This window comes from Ictidomys tridecemlineatus, chromosome 4 (genome assembly GCF_052094955.1).
Source record: "Ictidomys tridecemlineatus isolate mIctTri1 chromosome 4, mIctTri1.hap1, whole genome shotgun sequence".
Lineage (NCBI taxonomy): Eukaryota > Metazoa > Chordata > Mammalia > Rodentia > Sciuridae > Ictidomys > Ictidomys tridecemlineatus.
Window position 1 is genome coordinate 177,584,792 of NC_135480.1, and position 19,783 is coordinate 177,604,574.

Genomic DNA, 19,783 nt, shown 5'->3' on the forward strand with positions numbered 1-19,783 from the left:
CCTCAGGAGGACTAGCGTACTCTGAAAAGCTGGCTAGTGCAGACGCTGGACTCAACCAGCCCTCGGATTCTAATTCCGGAATCCCTGTTTCTTCCATTACACCGCAGGGCGCGCTCTGCCACGCCTTTAGGAGCTAGACATAGACTAAGCTCTGCCGAGGCGGCCGTCAGCCTCCTCCAAAGCTTTGCAAGGACCCCGGGACAGTCACAGCCCGCACTTCCAGGCAAGAAACCAGCCACACTCCAGGATCTGGAGGAGCAGGGTTACCTGCCCCGCCCCACCGCTTTCCCGCTGGAGACCCCGCCCCCAGATCCGATTGGCCGCCAGGAGCGAGGCTGGGCCCAGGGATTGGCTGCGCGGCGGCCGCGGGCTGACGTGGAGTGGCTGGCGTGCGGGCCCGCTGGGCTGCGTATTTCAGTGACTGAGGCAGCGGCTGTCGGGCCCACTCAGGCAGAGGAGTGCGGGAGCGCGAGCTGCCACGATGCCGCTGGAGCTGGAGCTGTGTCCCGGGCGCTGGGTGGGCGGACAGCACCCGTGCTTCATCATCGCCGAGATCGGCCAGAACCACCAAGGCGACCTGGAAGTGGCCAAGCGCATGATCCGCACAGCCAAGGTGAGGGGCGCGGCCACCGGACCCCGGGACACCTTCCTACTTCGTCCCCTGCATCCTCCTTCTCGCCTTTGCCTTTTTCTAAGTCTTTCCAACCTCTCTTCCTCACTCTTCCACCTCTTCCTGATTTGTCTGCACGTCAGCAGTTGCCTCCTAACCCCACCTCTTACCTTCCCCTCTGGTGCTGGCATAATCTCCCCCCAGTACGGATTTGATCAGGTCTCAACCCTGTCTGCCCCGTCAGTGGCTCCCTACGTAGCCTTCAAGACTTTAATGACCTGGCCCCGCTTCCTGCCTGTCTATTTCTTCTGATATCCTCCTGCTATATTGACTTACTTCCAGGAAATTCCCATACTTGGGAGTTACTGTGGTCTCTCTCCCCTGCCACTCCCAGTGTTTGGGATGCGAAATGGTTAAAAACCGGGGCTCTGAGTTCATATTCTTCCAGTCTAAACTTCTCTGAGCCTCTGTTTCCTTGCTTGAAAACCCAGCTTGATAAATAGTAGTACTTCATAGAGTTGTTAAGAGGATGAAATAAGGTAACTCATGTAAACTTTTGGCATTGGTACTTGGCACATAAGACTATAAATGACAGCTATTAGTGATATGATGTTTGTGAATATTCCTGTTTTCTTAGTAAATTTCCACTTACATTCAAGATTACTTGGATGATTTCTCCTGGTCTTCTCCCACCACTTCCTGCCCCCGCCCCAGTCCTGGGTATTGCATTGCTGTTGTCATTTACCATTTAAGCCTCTTTCTCTGTTACACCATGAAACCTCCTCGAGGAGATAGACTGTCATGTTTTTCATCTTGTTTAATTCCCATAACAACCTCAGGCATGAGAAGCTGTTGATTTTATTTTACTTATTTATTTATGTGGAGCTGGGGATCTAGGAATGAACCCAGGGCCTCTCACATGCTAGGCAAGAGCTCTGCCACTAAACTACACCCCCAATCCTTGTCATTTTCATTTTAAAGTCTCAAGAAGATAATGACTTGCCTAAGGACACACAACTAGCAAAAGGAAAAAACAAAAACAACAACTAGTTGCTTTTAGCCTCTGGGCTCCAAACTTTTGTAGTACTCTAAAGTTATTTTGTAGGGGAAATTACTGCTTTTAATTAGAGGAGCGGTCTATTTTTCCAAGGTGTGACCTCTTTATATGCTGAAGTTGTAAATATACGGAGAGATAAGGAAACCATGGAAACAAAGTTAGTTTTTCTTCATATTTTCTCAACTAATTTTATAAGACAGTTCTCCAGGGGGAAGAGAATGATGGGCCTGAGGCTGTATTATAGTTGCGAGACCCCTGGAATCAGTACACCATTTATTGGATCAGCAATCTTGGGCAGGTAACTTTTTTTCTCTAGGTCCCAGTTTTTCTTGGTTCACAGTATGTACAGGTACTTTGTTTAAAAATGAAAGCAGGGTGGGGCTCAGTGGTTTATGTCTATGATCCTATTTTAAACCTAGTGGCTTGGGAGACTGAGGCAGGAGGATCCGGAGTTTAAAGCCAGCCTCTTCAGAAACTTGGAGGCACTAAGCAACTCAGTGAGATCCTGTCTCTAAATAAAGTACAAATAGGGCTGGGGATGTGACTCTGGTTAAGTTCCCTGGGTTCAATCCCCAGTACCATAAATAAATTAATAAAGCACTGGAATTTCTTAAAATTCTTATTATTTATTCTGACTTTGCTGCCATTTGTAGATGGACTTACATTTGCAAGCCTATCCAGAGTATAGTTGTGTACAGCTGGCTTGCAAATTTTTTTTTTCTTTTTCTTTGCCCCACATCCTCAGGGCTGGAGATCAGACTCTGGGCCTTGTGCATGATAGGTAGGTGCTCTTCTACTGAGCTACAACCCTAAATCTGTTTGCAATACTGAAGGTAGAGTTTTTTTCAGTTACTTTTATTTTATTATAATTACATTAATGAAATGTATTATGAAGTGTAATACATAATGCATAAATTATTACAATTAGAAAATTACCTGTAACTTTCAGATTATGGTGCAAATGAAATATTACACCCTTTGCTCATGGTGAACTTCTAATACTTTTGTTTTTTGCAGTGCTGGGGATTGAACCCAGGGTCTTGCGCTTGTTTGCTGTACCACTGAGTCGCATACTCCTTGGTTTTGCCATCGGAGAAGCAGTAAACTCTTGAACAAAGAAACTCTTAGAGCTGGAGATATAACTCAGTAGAGTCCTTGCCTTATATGCAAAAGTCCCTGGGTTCAATCCCCAGCACCACATACACACACACATACACACATACACAGCAATCTAGACAATGAGAAGTCCCTTGCCCAAGGCCAATTGCAGTTCTAACATTCTTTTAACTTCTTTCCAGCATCAAATCCTGACTGTGCCATCTTGTGATTTTAATTTTTTTCTAGGAGTGGGAGTCCACTGATGTTTCTGGTGGACCCAAGAGGGTTTCAACAGCCTGAATGCCTCTGTGTCTGTAGAGATGGAAGCAGGCTGAGACTTTAGAGGGTTTTTCCTAATATTTCTGTTGAGTTGTTTTTGAAACAATCTTGGGAGATGGGAGGCAGATTTGTAATCCAACTTAGCTTTTAAAGTCAGATGTTCCATTTTGGTTTTTGGTGGTAATGGGGATTGAACCCAGGGCTGTGTGCATACAAGGCAAGCACTCTACCACTGAGCTACATCCCTAGCACTTTTGTTTTTTTTAGAAGAGTTCTCACTAAATTGTCCAAACTGGCCTCAACCATGGAATCCTTCTGTCTTCAGCTTCCCAAGTAGCTGGCATTAACTAGGCATAGGGGTACACACCTGCAATCCCAGCGATTTGGGAAGCTGAGACAGGAGAATTGCAAGTTTGTGGCCAGCTTCAGCAACTCAGCTGCCCTAAGCAGCAGAATAAGAACCTTTCTTAAAAAAAGACTGGGATGTGGCTTAGTGGTAAAGCCTCTGGGTTTAGTCCCCAGTACCCAAACCAACTAATTACCAAGTAGTGGCATTACAGGTGTGCACCACTGCATGCAACTCCCATTTTTATAGTATCACTTCTACTCAGTAGAAATCACCTAAGCTAGGCATTTCTCAGATTTGTTTGTGTGATTTTTGCTGTAGAACCTATTGTTCAAACAAAAAGTTGTATAGAAAAGCATGAGTACAAAACAGTTAAAAGTAGAGTAGTTATTGTTCAAGTCAGAGAATGGAGCACGGGGCCCTGTCCCTTTGTTTCCCTACTCTGTAAGGAGCTCCTCAGCACAGTGCTAGCTCAGCTTGGCCTTGGTGTAGAGAGAGAAACTGAGTCCAGAGATGGAAAATAACCTTATCTAAGAGTTAGGGTCAGAGTTAAGCCAGAATTTGACTTTCTTTCCTAAATCTTGGCCCAGTGCTCATTTTACTATCTTCTGAGTTATAGAACTTAAAATATTCCTTAGCTCTTGCATTCAGCACTTTTAATATTACAAAGCAAAACACTGTAAAAAAAAGCCTTGAAGTTTTCCACACCTTAAGAGGAAAATATAGGGGGAAGAGAGAATCTTCCATCCACAAATAATTTTTTTCATCCTTCCAGACTCTTCTTGCTTCTCCTGTTCCCCACCCCCACCCCATTCCTTTTTTGGAGTTTCATAATTTCTCCTCGTGGTCTTTAAAGATAATGATGTCATAGCAGTTGCCCCAACATTTCTGCTCTCAGTGAGAATGCACATCAGGTCACAGACAGATGTCCTTCTGTGTGTTGTAGGAGTGTGGAGCCGATTGTGCCAAGTTCCAGAAGAGTGAGCTGGAATTCAAGTTTAATCGGAAAGCCCTGGAAAGGCCATACACCTCAAAGCATTCCTGGGGGAAGACATATGGGGAGCACAAACGCCATTTGGAATTCAGTCATGACCAATACCGGGAGCTGAAACGATACGCCGAGGAGATTGGCATCTTCTTCACTGCGTCTGGCATGGATGAGGTGAGCTCTCTGCTGTCATGTGCCATGTTAGCAGACCCAGGGGATAACAGGCAGTGTGGTGTCTTTTGGCTTAGAGCCAGCTCTAGCCACCTTTCTGTGCCCAACTAAGTGGGAAGCCATCAGGTACCAAGGCCTAGTGAAGTTGGTGAGAAGGGTACTGTAGTTTTAAAAACAAGTTGTCTCTGGAAGAGGGGACAGCCACACTGCACCTCCAGGGTCCCTCAAGTTCATGGTACACCCAAGCAGTGCTAGGTTCTCCCGTGGAAAGTGGCCTAGATTAGGAGCCAGGATATGTTGCTGGAGTGTGACTGACTTCAGTAAGGTGGCATTGGCATCATTCAGAAGGGAGTGGTCATGGGTAGGTGCTGGCTTTGCCATGCTGACATCCTGGAAAGATCCATCTGGTGCCAGTTTTTGGGTCCTATCTGCACCATGACATAAAAATGTTCTTAGGTTTTGTCTTGGTGGTGGTGATAAATCCTATAATCTTCCAAGTGTGTTTTGAAAGAACAGTATTTAACCATGGGCAAAATGTTGTGATTTGTTTGTTGAAACAGTCCTGTTTTTTTAGAGGATACCACAGAGAATCTCAAACTCTTCCAGGCTGTACACACATCAGAAGGATTAACACAGTTATGTCCTTGAACCTAGGGGTGCTTTTCTACTGAGCTATACTCCCGGTCCTTTTTATTTTTTGAGATGGGTCTTACTAATTTGCCTGTATTGGCCTCAGACTTGCAATCCTCCTGCCTCAGCCTTCGAAGTTGCTGATATCACAGGCTTTTGCCACTACACCTAGCATTCATAGGTTTCATCTAATACCCATTTCCAGGTCTGAGGATGTAGCTTAATGGTAGAGCACTTACCTAGCATGCATAGGCCCTGGTTTTGATTCCCAGTACCACTAATAATTAAGTAAAGTATACTTGGTAGTTTACAGAGCATTTTCACCTACAGTAATATATCTTATCCCTTCAGTACCCCATTTTACAGATGAATAAAGGAAGGGTCAAAGGAGCCAGGAAGTTTGTTCAGTGTCAGATGCTGGGAAATGCGTCTTGAAGGCAGCGGATCTGATGCCTAGAGCAGGCTTCTCACCTGCCCTTGGCATCAGTCTGGGCTCCCAGAATATTAGACTGAGGCAGTAAATGTCTGAAAGATCAGCACAGTCTTGGGCCTCCCCTGCTCTTCTCCACCCTTGATATTGGCCAAAATCTGATGTTTACTAGACTCTGGGCCTAGGAGCTGCCTTGGGAGGAAGGGGACAGGTTCCCCGCCCCCCCCCCCCCAGGAATACCTACCCAGAAATGTTGCTTAGGTGTTGCTGATCTTTAGTTCATTCCTGCCCTGCTAACTGAGGCTGAGGCCTCACTCTGACTCCATTTCCACATCTGAGAACTAGGCTTCCTCAAGTTCATTTTGAACTGGTGACACATCAGCCTCCGTTTTAGAAAGGAATAAGTCGTATAAACATTGGTAACAGAACCAAACCAGTATGGCATTTCAGGGACATCATTGTGTTAATCCTTCTGAGTGTGCACAGCCTGAGAGAGCTTCTGAAATTCTCTGTGGTATCCTTCAAAAAATCGGATTGTTTTCAAAAGACAAATCAACATCTTGCCTGCGGTTAAATATTGTTCTTTCAAAACCCTGTTCACTTGGAGGATTGCAGGGTGCAACCATTACTGCATCCAATTTAAAAATCACTCCCAAGCTGGACATGGTGGAGCACGCCTGTAATCTTAGCAGCTCGGGAGGCTGAGACAGGAGGATAGCGAGTTCAAAGACAGCCTCAGCAAAAGAGAGGTGCTAAGCAACTCAGTGAGACCCTGTCTCTAAATAAAATACAACATAGCACTGGGGATGTGTCTCTGTGGTCAGCTACCTCTGAGTTCAATCCCTAGTACCTCCCCATACAAAAAAATCACCCCTAAAAGAAAAACTAACCATTAGTAGCACCCCCACTCCCAGGGAGAACCCCAATTCTCCCTGCCTTGGGCAACCACTCATCTACCTGTGTCTCTGTGAACTTGCCTCTTCTGGACATTGCATATAACTAGATCATACAATCTGTGAGTCAGATTCCTCTCATGTAACTGTTTCCAAGGTTCATCTGTGTTGCAACATGTATTGATACTGCTTCACTCCTTTTTATGGCTGAATAGTAGCCAGTGTTAATGGATATTCCATATTTCATTTACTCATTTATCAGTTGATGTACTCTTGGGCTGCTGGGAATAACGCTGCTGTCAACATTCATGTATAAATTTTGTAGGGAATGTATTCATTTCTCTTGGGTTTATGTCTGGGAGTAGAATTTCTGGGTCATGTGTTGACTTTATGTTTAATTTTTTTTTGAGGAACTAGCACTGCTTCCCAAAGTGGTTATATCCTTTTATATTTCTGCCAGCTGTGTCTGAGCATTCCAATTTTTCTACATCCTCACCAATTTATTTCTGTCTTTTAAAAAATATATATACATTTTTTAGTTGTTGATGGACCTTTATTTTATACATTTATATGCAGTGCTGAGAATCAAACCCATTGCCTCACACATATGAGAAAGCACTGTACCACTGAGCCACAACCCCAGCCCTCTATCTCTCTTAATTCAAACCATCCTATTGGGTGTGAAGTCCTATCCTGTTGTGGTTTTGGTTTGCATTTCCCTGAGCTAATGATGAACATCTTGTGTATATTGGTTGTACATGTACATTCTTTTTTGGAGAAAATCCTAAATGCAAATTCTAAGATAATAAGTATTATAATTTTTTCCCTTTCTATAGATTTTTTTCACTTATTTGATGATATCCTTCAAAGATCAAACAGAATGTCCAATTTTTTCTTTTATCCTCATCTAATCTTATGATTTAAAATTTTCTCAGTTACCACCACCTCCAGTGCTGGGGATTGAAACCAAGGTTCTATGCATGCTAGGCAAGTGCTTTACCACTGAGCTACATCCCCAGCCCTTGAATTTCTGTTTTAAATCACATTGAATTATGACTGTACAGACATCAGTATAGCTAAATAACAAAGGATAATTACACCAGATGGTGGTAAGGTTGCAGAGAAAGTGGATCCCTCATTGCTGGAGGGGAGGTATATAGAATGGTCTAATCACTCTAAAAAACAATATGGTAATTTCTTTTTAAAACAGCTTTATTGAGAGATAATTCACATATTGTACAATTAAGCCACTTAACAGTGATAGTTTCTTTTAAAACCAGACATGAGCTTATTATGGGCTGCCAGTTGTCATTTGATATTATCCCTAAAGGAATAAGGACTAGGGTATGGTCAAGGGCAAAGTGCTTGTCTAGCATACTCAGAGCTCTGGGTTCAATCCTCAGTGCCACAAAAAAATATCAACAAAAATCTATACATGAGTGTCCATAGAACCTTTATTCATAGTAGCTGAAAACTAGTATAACCCAAGTGTTCTTTAGCAGGTGAGTGGTTAAATTTTGCTACATCCATACCACAGAATATTAATAGCAATGACAAGGAATAAACTGTTTGCACATAACAGCTGTGATGCATATCAAGAATATTAGCGCTAAGACAGGTGTGATGTTGCACACCTATAAGCCCAGTGATGCAGGAGGATCACAAGTTGGATGCCAGCCTCAGCAATTTAGCAAGGCCTTAAGCAACTTAGTAGACCCTATCTCAAAATAAAAAATAAAAAGCATTAATGATATAGCTCAGTGGTAAGGTGTCATTGGATATAATAACTGTGTCAAAAAAAAAAAATATATATATATATATATCAATGCTGAGCATAAAAGCCAGTCTCAGCTGGGCACAATGGCACACACCTGTAATCCCAGCTACTTGGGAAGCTGACAAAGGAGGATTGAAAGTTCAAGGTCAACCTGGTCAACATAGCAAGACCCCATCTTAAAAAAAAAAAATCCAATGTCAAAAGTGTGCAACTTAAAATTTAAATTTTTTCTCAGTTTTATTTATTTTTAATTTTTTTGTGGTGCTGGGGATTGAATCCATGGCCTTGTGCATGCGAGGCAAGCACTCTACCAACTCAGCCCCTCAGTTTTAATTTTTAATTCAGTAAACAAATACATAAAAACGAAAAATCAGTAAGTTTTTTTTCTTTTATCAGTAAGTTTTAAGAATGTAAAAATCAAAACGTTTGGGGCCCATGCTGAGTAGTGAACACCCTACTGTGTGCTGGATGCCTATGCTGTTTGGTGCATGTCCTGCCTGAATGGCACACTCCCTGGCCACATGGTGCATACTCTTGCTGTGAGGTACAATACCCAGTGGCATAGTATATTTCTACCATATGGTGTGCACCTCTGCCCTGTGGCCCATACCCTGGCTGTGTGGTCCTGTGGCTAAGAAAATGGACCTTGGGGTCAGATTTTGAGTTTGAATATGACTCTGCCTATCACTACTGGTGTGTCCACATGGAAGTTATTTTACCTCTTTGTGCCTCCTTTCTTCAGCTATAAAGTGGGGTTAGTAGCAGAAGCCATCTGGTCCTTGTGAGGATTAAATGTGATCACTGACATAAAGCATAGTCAGTGCTCAGCAAATGTTAGGCTAAGATCTGGGACATGGGGGTACTTGCCCTGCCTGGGCCTTCATTTCCTTTTCTGTGTGTGAACAAGCTGTTTTCCAAGAGCTTTCCTGCCCTAAGGTCCTGAGTCAGCAAAGAACCACAGAAGATGGTACCAAGTGACTTACATGTAGGATGAGGACTCCCAGGCCATGCTTCCAGGCCCTGAGCTGCTGGGTCTGCCTGCAGGAGGAGGGCACCTCCTTTCATCTGTGACTGCTGAGGAAAAGGCACTCTTTAGGTCATCTCTTCCAGGTGACTTTGGTTGAGGACCAGAAGCAGTTCGGAGACAGAGAGGAGCCTGGGTGTTTGGTAGCAGGGGCTGGCTGCCTCCACCTGAATCCCTTTCTTGGTTTCTTTTCCCTTCACACCCCAGCTGCCCTTCTGGTTGGTGTCCTGGACACTGGCCCGTGGCACCCTACTCTGAACTCAGGTCCTGGTACTGATGCTGCCTGTGTGGCTTGGGCTTCTCACAGAACCTCTTGTAGCTACAGTAGCCCTAGGGATCAAAAAGGTGCCCCCCACAACGGGGAGGCTTCAGTAAGATAAGCCTGTGGGGGCAAGGACAGTGCCATGTCAGTGTCTTCCTATCAGTGATAACTGTCCTGTCCCCTGGAGCCCTTGGAATTTTCCTGTTTCAACCTGTTTGGGCAGGGAGGTGCCTCTGTCCTCAGAATGCTGATTGTTCCCAACGGGTCTCCTCGCTAACCCAGGAACATGGGGAAAATGCATTCCTAAAAGCCTTTACAAAAGAGTTGATCAACTTTGCTTTGCTGTACTAATATTTCCTGTCTGGCCAGCTGTTGGAGTGGGTTGTGTTGATTCCTTCTTCTGTGTTTACCCAGTAAGTGGCTCCCGGTATTGAACCACCCTGACTTCCTTGTAGATAGTACATTTATTGAGTGCTGGTTTTCTCCACCCTACGTGCTATTCTAGGGCGTTCTCTTTGTGCTAAAGGAAAGGCTAAGGTGTGTCAGAGTTTTATTAAGGCCAGAAAGCTATCAGGCCCTTCTTGGCTGAAGGTACACTGAGACCTGTGCAGCTCAGCGGAAATAAGCAGCGTCTTTAGCCTGAACAGATAGTTCTACCAAGAAAGCAGATGGAAGCTGTGTCCTTAAAGGGGCCCTGCAGGGCACGCCCTCCTCACACAAGGTGACCATTCTGGCAGAGCTGCCCTTCCCTCCTACACCTGCGTCTGCAGTGCCCTTTCCTTCTACTTCCCTGCCACTGCCAGCAGATGGCACTGGGCACTCTGAAGTTAAGGGCAAGCCCAGCTTTTATGGCTGTGTGCTTCCCCTCATCCTGTGGCACCCCTGGTTTCCCCATCTCCTCACCACAGGCCTTTCCCCCCACTCTCCTACAGAATTCAGAAATGGGGCAATAGAGGGCTTTAGAGCCCTTTTATTGTGACCACTCCCCCCGCCCCCGCCTGCCACCTTAGACCAGTGGTTGCCTAGTTTCTCAATACACAGCACAAAAGGAGGTTCCATCGGCATGTTGTCAATTCTCATTAATTAGTTGAATTAGAGCTAAAAAGTATTCCAAGCTAAATAGGTTTGGTAAACAGTAGGCTTAAAATGAAAACGAGTCCATCTACTGGGACCGCTAAGGAATATGATTTTGGCGTTTTCCTCAAACCAGTCTGTTGGGACCTTTTCTGTGCATTGAACCCACATGGGTGCTTGAGGAGGGTCTGATGGGCTGAGTTCCCTTCAGACAGAGCCCAGAAGATAGAAGGGAGGGAGAAGTCATGAGGCTGCCTGGATTCATTGTGCCCTAGATGGAAATGGGACCTGACAACAGGGGACAGGATAGGGGAAGCCAAGGGCTGTGAAGAGGAGACCACCAGGTTCTTATGCACCCTTGAGGTTACCCTGGGTGAAGGCTAGGATTTTCCAGATGGTGAGTTGGCAGCCTTTACAGGGTAAGAAGCTGAGGCAGCAGTTTTCTAACTGGCCACTAGGTGGCGACAGATCCCACAGGAGGACAGCAAAATGGTGCACACCCTTCCCCTCTCAGCAGTTAATTGTCCCTTTTCATCATTTAATTAGAGAATTCCATGCAGATCTCACAGCCCCTATAGGTGAGCCATGATTTTTTATGCATATGGCCTCCCCACCCCTGCTTACTCTGCCCCTTTCCTGTGCTGGCTCATTCATTTAGGTGTTCATGCCCTGGAGGGCCACTTTTCCACCAAAGGAGCATTATCTAAGAGAAAACTTAGTATAAGGGTTTCCCTCTTTACATAGAAAATACCCTCTTCAGCTGCCAGATACAGTCAGAAGATTGGGGAAATTAGACTTTGTTTAATCAATATATTAAAAACGAACCAGTTATGGTAATCCCAGCAACTCAGGAGGCTGAGACAGGAGGATCTCAAGTTCAAGGCCAGCCTTGGCAGCTTAGCAAGACCCTATCTCAAAACAAAAAATAAATAAATAAATAAAAGGACTTGGGGTGTAGCTCAGTGGGAAAGCACCCACAAGTTCAATTCCCAGTACCATAAAAACTAAAAGCAGTTTTCAGTCCCATTTTAGGGTTGGTTAAAAGTGTGACACATACATAGGAGAGGAATATGGCAGGGAGAAGAGAAAAAAACTAAAGCAAAGGGAAGAACAGCAAAAAGTGCATTTTAAGTGGTTCAGACACTTGGGGTGGCATTCTGGTCATACTGCACAGTGTCTCTTGGACCAAGAGGGTTATAGAATGCATTTGAACTGGCTTGGTAACCACTCTTCCTGGTTCTGAAGCACCATTATTTATTTATTTACTTTATACCTTTATTTTATTTACTTATTTTTATGTGGTGCTGAGGATCAAACCCAGGGCCTCACACATGCTAGGCAAGCGCTTTACCACTGAGCCACAACCCCAGCCCCACCATATTTATTTATTTGCTTGCAGTACTGGTACTCTCATCCCCTGCCCTTTTTATTGTTTTATTTTGTGACAGGACCTCATTACGTTGCTGAGGCTGGCCTCCAGCTTGCAACCCTCCTGCCTCAGCTTCCTGAGTTGCTGGGTTTATAGGCAGTACCACTATGCCTGGCCCGCCCACTTATATGTTAATAGAAGATGTACAGAGGAACACAGTTTTCTCTGAACACAGCTACAGTATTTGTAGTAGCTCTGGGCCTGCTAGGAAGACAGGTGAAGTTCTAGCCACAGTGGGTTAAAGAGCTACTTGAGGAATGACCTTCTCATGGCATTTCTTACCACCTCCTACCCTCTGGGCTTATGCTTAGTAGTCTGGCTCCTTGCTACTTAGCGTGTGATTCATGGGCAGCAGCATTAGCATTACTCAGAAACTTACAGAAATTCAGACTTTCAGGCCCCACACCCTAGACAAGCAGAATTTGTATTTCATATTAGCAAGATCCCTGGAAGATTTGTATGCACATATTAAAGTGTAAGATGCACTGGACTGGCTCATCAAGTCCTAACTTACTTCTTAATTTCAGTCAGTATTTTTAGGATAGAACTTCTACATTTGGAACCATGTATATTATATGCAGCTTTTGGTATGCCAAATATACCTTAATGGAAGTAGTTTTTTGGGTTCTTGTTATTTAATAGCAATCTGAGATTTTATTCTTATAATTATGATTTGCTGATCACTCTAGCTGTCTTTATTTTATTTTGTTTTTTGGTGGTGCTGGGGTTGGAACCCAGGGCCTTGTACATGCCAGGCATGTGCTCACCACTGAACTACATCCCAGGCCCCAATATGCTCAGTGTTCCTGATGAATCCCAGCTAAGGATGTTGAGGACCCTAAATAGGTAACTTAAAACATGGATGTTGTGTTCAGAAGAACATGACTGAGGCTTGCTTTTCTGTGGACAGCATGGTTGAAGTCTGAAGGGGCTTAGATCTGATGGTTCCAGCAGATGTGAATCACTGTGTCAGGGCTGGGCCCAAAGTGCTCCATTTTCCCTTTTTTGACAAGGATTGAAAAGGCCTCCTTTCCCGGCTGCTTGGTCTTGAGTGAACAGAAAGCCTTTGAGGGCCATTCACTTTCTCACTGTCAAGTTTACTGGGTCAAGGTCAGTTCCTGACCCTTCACATTTATTCCCTGGCCTGGGGAAGGAAGGGTCTGGGGGGGGGGGATGATCATTGTGTTGGGAGAAGTGGGTGGGTAGATAGCACTGAATGTTCAAATTTGAATGAGGTGACTGCGAACAGATCTCTCCCACTTTCAAGTTGTTGAGTCCCCCTCGGGTAAGAGGAGGGGCTTTCCTGTTGCTGCCTCACCCCTTGCCTGCCTACTGTTCTAGAACAGTAGTGAAAAAGAGCTTCTTTTTCATTTTTGTAGATGGCAGTTGAGTTTCTGCATGAACTGAATGTTCCATTTTTCAAAGTTGGATCTGGGGACACAAACAATTTTCCTTATCTGGAAAAGACAGCCAAAAAAGGTGAGTTTCATTGTTTGTCACAAAACCTGAGGGAATCCAACCTTCAACGTGGCAGCCCACGTTGAAGTAGGTCTCATGAAGATAAACTTCAGAAACTTCCTCAGTCAGTGTGCGTTCACTTTTTAATGTGCTAACTTCCAAGAAGGTAAGGATATGACAATTTTCTAAGAAATTTTTTTTAATTAAAAATTTTTTTAAACCTAATCTAGAAGTTGAGAATAGAATGGTGGTTGCCAGAGGCTGGGGAGGGTAAGGGGGAGGCAGGAGACAGGTTGGTCAATGCATTCTAAATTATGTTAGATAAGAGAAATTAGTTGTCGTGTTTATTGCATAGTAGGGTGACTATAGATAACCATAATGTACTATTTATTATTAAAAAGAAAAACTAGGAGAAAGCATTTTGAATGTTGTTGTGACAAAGAAATGATGTTTGAGGAGATATACTTTCCTGATTTGAACATTGCACAATGTGTATATATATATATTGTGTATGTATAAACATCACCTGGTACCCCATAAATATGTACATTTTAAATTTATTTTTAGATGTTGACGAACCTTTATTTTTTCATTGATTTATATGTGGTGCTGAGATTCGAACCCAGTGCCTCACACATGAAAGGCAAGCACTCTACCACTGAGCCACAACCCCAGCCCAATATGTACATTTAAAAAAAATTTAGTTATAGATTGACATAATAACTTTATTTTATTTATATGTGGTGCTGAAAATCAAACCTAGTGCCTCACACATGCTGGGCTCTGCAACTGAGCCTCAACCCTAGCCTTACAATTTTTAATCAGTTAAAAAAATGTTTTAAATTATATAGGAAATGAAGGGTATAACAGTAGGTGAAAACTTTTTAGGGGAAACTGATTTGAGAAACATTCTGTAAGCTTATTCTATCTATGTCTATACGTGATGATTTATAAAAAGATTTAGCAACATGACTGATCTCATTTGACCTCATAATAACCCTGGGATGGAAGCAGGTCAGATTACTCTGCTGTTTTTTACTGATTTCATAGACAAGATATCTGAAACTCAAGGACAGAGCTCTGCCCAGGCACAACTGGAGGTAGAAGCTCTGGTTCTCATACTCAGCTATGCTCTTGAATTGGGGGGGAGAGGGGTCAGTGGTCACCCTACCATCCTATAGGTTGAATGTCTCTGATCCAAAAAGGTTGGGGCCAGAAGTGTTGCAGATTTTAGGAGCATTTCAGATTTCAGCTTTTCAGATTACCATACTATGTGACCTTTTCATCAGCTGAGATCCTCATCTTCCCCCAGGCCTGTGAAGTTCCTCTCTCCTCTTAATTTAGTTCACTTTGCTAAAGGATAGTGCTGGGACAGAGGGGAGTCTACATTTCCCATGGTCAAGGGCAGGAGCCCGTCACACTCAACTCAATCCTGCACAGTGGCTAGAAATGCTGTTGGTTTGGTTGAATGGTGAGCACAGTGGTTGGGATGTGTTTGTGGGAGAGTCTGAACCCTTAAAGAAAGTCTTGGGCTCCTCAGGTCGTCCGATGGTGATCTCCAGCGGGATGCAGTCAATGGACACCATGAAGCAGGTCTACCAGATCGTGAAGCCCCTCAACCCCAACTTCTGTTTCCTCCAGTGCACCAGCGCCTACCCGCTCCAGCCTGAGGACGCCAACCTGCGCGTCATCACGGTGAGCAGAGGGAATGTAGCTGTGGCGTGATGGCTTTTTACTGTGTGGATCGTAGGGAAGATATAAGCAGAATTCTTTTATATAAGCAGAATTCTAACCAACCGTGGCATACTCTGTAGTTTAAACATCTCTGACAGTCTTGCTGTTGCAGAATCAGCTTAGAACCAAGTAGTTGAGAAAGCTCATGTGTTCTAGAGAGGCTGGCAATAAATTTCTTAATTTCTCTCATCATAAAATTTAAAGTAGAGTCCTTGTAATTGGCTTTGCTTATATTTTCTTCATATATTGGCCATTATAGGTTCTTCTTCTGTGAATTACTGGCTTATATCCTTTATGTGTCTTCAAAGTTCATGCATATTGTAGCACATCAAAATTTTGCATTTTAAAACTGAATATGATTCTAGTATTCATATTGTGGTTACCCACTCATCCTTCACTGGCCATAGGGTCATTCCCACTCTTGGCTACAGTGGAAACAGTCTGTGGTAGACACAGTGTGCAGGCATCTGTCTTTTCACAGGAGACCTTGAAACCCTGGGCTTTGCTGCTGTGCTATTTGCTGCTCTTGTTATTTTCTAATTCTGAGCATCCCCGATGCTCAAACTTGTGATAGTGACCATTTTAAGGAAATTTTCTCCCAAGATTTTATCTACTCCAACTTAATTGTTTTATAGATGACAAAGTCCAGTCTTAGGGCCAAGGTGGAACCAGAGCTTGGGCTGAGTCCTAATCCTTGATCTCTTATTGTCTCAGGGATACTCAGCCTGAACCATACTGTAAATGAGGTGCTCATCTTCCCAGAGAACTGTGAAATCAGGTTTCTATTAGCAACTGAAATTTAACTAATTAGAAATGGATATGTATGTGTGTTTGTGACATTAGATATATAGGTATTCCATGACCTGCATTCCATTGCACAAAGCCTGGTTTTCCAGGTCTTTCCTGGTCTTATTTATTTTTATATGGTGCTATCCTAATCTTTTATGAAACCCTGCCTGAGTCTTTCTACTGTACTTAAGCTTTCTGGTCACCCTCACTGACAAGACTTACCCATCCTAGAATGTCTTGTTGTGTTTAGTGAATTATAGATATCTGATTCATTATTTAGCATTTTTACCAACGTACTGTATATATTATTGATGATGATATTTGTGCATATAGCACATTTGATTTCTGCAGTGTAGGTTAATTAAATATGACAGATGAGTTCTGAATGAGCATAGGCATTCGGTTTTAGTCATGTATTATTCCTTGTGGTTTTTGCAGGACGGAACTGTCTTAAAATGCATTTCTTGGCATTGTTGTAGTACTGGGGATTGAGCCCAGAGTCTTGCAAGGGCTGTACCACAAAATGCACTCCTTTTTAATACCTCTTTTAGTTGTAGATGAACACAATGCCTTTATTTATTTATTTATTAATTTTTATATGGTGCTGAGGATCGAACCCAGTGCCTCACACATGCTAGGCAAGCGCTCTACCACTGAGCTACAGCCCTAGTCCCCAAAATGCATTCTTAATGATAAGAATGATGCTTTGGGGCATTTTCAATGTGTTTCCTGCCTTCAGAGCAACCCCTGACATGTACTATTATTATTCCCAGGAAAGAGGCTGAGAGCATCTCCTAGTATCTCCCCCATGGCTTGGCAGCTAGTAAGTGGCTAACCTGGGTCTTATCCCAGATCTGCCTGACTCCAGGGACTATGCACAAAGCACCACAGTGGGTGACCTTTTTTCTTTTTCTATTTTAAAGGAATATCAGAAGCTCTTTCCTGATATCCCCATCGGATATTCTGGACATGAGACAGGCATAGCAATATCTGTGGCCGCAGTGGCTCTGGGGGCTAAGGTGTTGGAACGTCATATAACTCTTGACAAGACCTGGAAGGGGAGTGACCACTCGGCCTCGCTGGAGCCTGGAGAACTGGCTGAGCTGGTGCGATCCGTGCGCCTTGTGGAGAAGGCGCTGGGCTCCCCGACCAAGCAGCTGCTGCCCTGTGAGATGGCCTGCAACGAGAAGGTGGGTGCTGCCCAGCTCTGCTTGGCTCTGCCATTCTGTGGGGGACCTAGTACACGTGTTTGAGAGGTGGGGTCACTACCAGCCCTAGCTGACCAGACCAATAGAAGGATAAAGGAATGCTGCCCCAACCCCTCTTGACCTCCTTCAGGCTCATATGAGCAACAAGGGAAATGTGCTACACAGTGGGAAACTCTGGCCATTTCTCTGGTCAGATCACATTAGAGTCTTCCACTGAAAGTCCCTAAAGCCTGTGGCTCTGGTACTGCAGGACTCCAGGAGATGGGCCAAGTCTGGGTCCTGTGGAAGAGGAAAGCCTGTGGCATTTCTAAGCATGGGAGGCAGGGGTGAATGCACGGGTGGTAGATGGTGCAGGTATCCCTTAGCAGTGTTGGCCTTGATGGGATGGTGAAGCTGAGCACACTTCCTGGCACAAGAACCCTCTCTGGGCTTCTTAGAAGCTATGGCCTGGACCTTCCTGCCTCAGGGTAGAGCCAGGCTTCTCAGGGCTGCCAGGCATGCATAGTGAAGGTCGTCACATTTTATTCTAGCAGGGCCTACCTGCTGCTGCCCCCAAACTAAAGGTGCACATATACTAGGAAATGAATGATAAAAGGAAGCAAACTAACCTATAGAGGCAGAGGGGAGATCAGCCCACCAGAAATCAGAATGGGAATGAAGCAGCTGAGCACATGATTGGGCTCCTGAGCAAACAGTGAAACAGTGAGGTGCATAGCTTGGTAATCATCGGTTGACAGATATGTTTTCCTGGAATTAAATTCCAAGCAGAATTGATGTCTTGGGGCCTTGCCTGGAGTAACGTTTTGAAGCATTAATGGAGAGCAGAAATGCTGCTCACGGGCTCCAGGCAGCCTTCATTCCTCCCACCTGCCTGTCCTGTGCTCCTTCCTACGGAGCCCCTTTCCTGTCATTCAGATGACAGTCACCCTCCCTGACTTGTGAGCCCCTCACCCCCCCACCATAGTCCTATTTTATCAAAGTGGCAGTTGGGTGTGTGTCCCTGATCAGCAGTGTCCTCCAGGTTCTCATGCTGGCTGGCTGCATCCTTGCTCAAGTCAGCTGTCCCGGGGGCCTTAGACTCTCCATGTTTACAGTGAGATGTTGAACTGGGTAAGGACAAGAGTGGCTAGTTTTCACGTATTGAGAGCATTCTGCATCCCAAGCACACCTCACATTATCACTGATCTTGACAGTCATCTCACAAGGTGCAGGCACTGATAAATCCCAGTTATTAGGCAGGGGCCAAGGCAGAAGGATGGCAAATTCAAGGCCAGCCTTGGCAATTTAGTGAGAACTTGTCTCAATAAAAGTTAAAATGAGTCTAGCCTGAGTTCCATCCCCAGTACAGCAAACAAACATACAAATAACATACAAATTTTTCCCCATTTTTCAGGAAAACTAGAATGTTCTTCTCCCCAGCTGATGGGCATTAGATCTGGCTCTATCCATAGCTTCATCCTCTCCTTGCACTAGACTGTAAGGGCCTCCTCTGAGTCTGTGAAGCCACTCCACAGTGGTGAGGACCTGAGTGGGCACTGTGAGGACAACAGTCCTTGCTTCCAAGGTGCCTGTGGAGACTGATCAGGACCTTGGATGTGATGCAGTGTAGGAGCTCTTTTGGTGAATCTGACACTGAGTTCATGTTCTCCACAGCTGGGCAAGTCAGTGGTGGCCAAAGTGAAAATTCCAGAAGGCACCATTCTCACACTGGACATGCTTACTGTGAAGGTCAGTGAGCCCAAAGGGTATCTGCCTGAAGACATCTTCAATCTGGTGGGCAAGAAGGTTCTGGTCACTATTGAAGAAGATGATACCATCTTAGAAGAATCGGTAGAAAATCATGGCAAAAAAATCAAGTCTTAAAATAAAGTGCCATTCTCTGAAGTCTTAACTGCCTCTTGTACTGTGCAGGGTGTTGGGTGAGGTGGGGCAGGAGTGCTGGTCTCCCCCAACTCCCCTTACACAGGTGCCATTTCTGGGCCAAGCCCAGGTCTGGCCTGTTAAAAAGATAAAAAGAGCAAATGAGGCACTCTCTGCTTCAAGCTGGCTGTCTCAGAGGGACCAAGACAAGTACATGTCCTGCAGTTTCTGGTCACTCAGAGGGTGAGTGTTGCTGTGTTATCCCTTCCTTTGAGCCTTTGTTCTCATTCTGCGGAGCAAACCCTAATGGCCTGAGATCTCACTTCCTACCAGACCCTCCTGCTGTCTCTGCTGTCTTTTTCCCTTATCCTCTCCTTGCCCTTGGGGGTCCAGTCAGCATTATGTGGTGGTCACTTGGCCTCAGAGAAGGGATTGGTCAGAAGATCTTGTGGGCAGAGGAAAGCACTCCCATCTCTGAGCAAATAAGACAGAAGTGCAGCTGGAGTCACTCTGCTTCTGCTGGCAGGTGTGGTCTGCGTAAGCTACAGGCCTCTGCAGCCAAGAAAGCCCATTTCTTCTTCGCTGCCATTGAGTGACGTGTTGCAGCTCAGCTCCTAATGGTGGACTGTACCCTCCAGTGTCACTGTAGACCCCAGCAACTCACTG

General features: G+C 44.7%; 1 protein-coding gene across 1 annotated transcript; it reads left to right on the forward strand.

The window, feature by feature from the left end:
• Positions 1–371: 371 nt before the first annotated feature.
• On the forward strand, positions 372–19,141 carry Nans (N-acetylneuraminate synthase). Its single transcript, XM_005326309.4, has 6 exons — positions 372–613; positions 4,337–4,552; positions 13,448–13,547; positions 15,067–15,221; positions 16,973–17,239; positions 18,911–19,141. The coding sequence occupies exons 1-6, from the start codon at positions 482–484 to the stop codon at positions 19,118–19,120; spliced, it is 1,080 nt and encodes a 359-aa protein (XP_005326366.2). The 5' UTR covers positions 372–481; the 3' UTR covers positions 19,121–19,141.
• Positions 19,142–19,783: the final 642 nt, after the last annotated feature.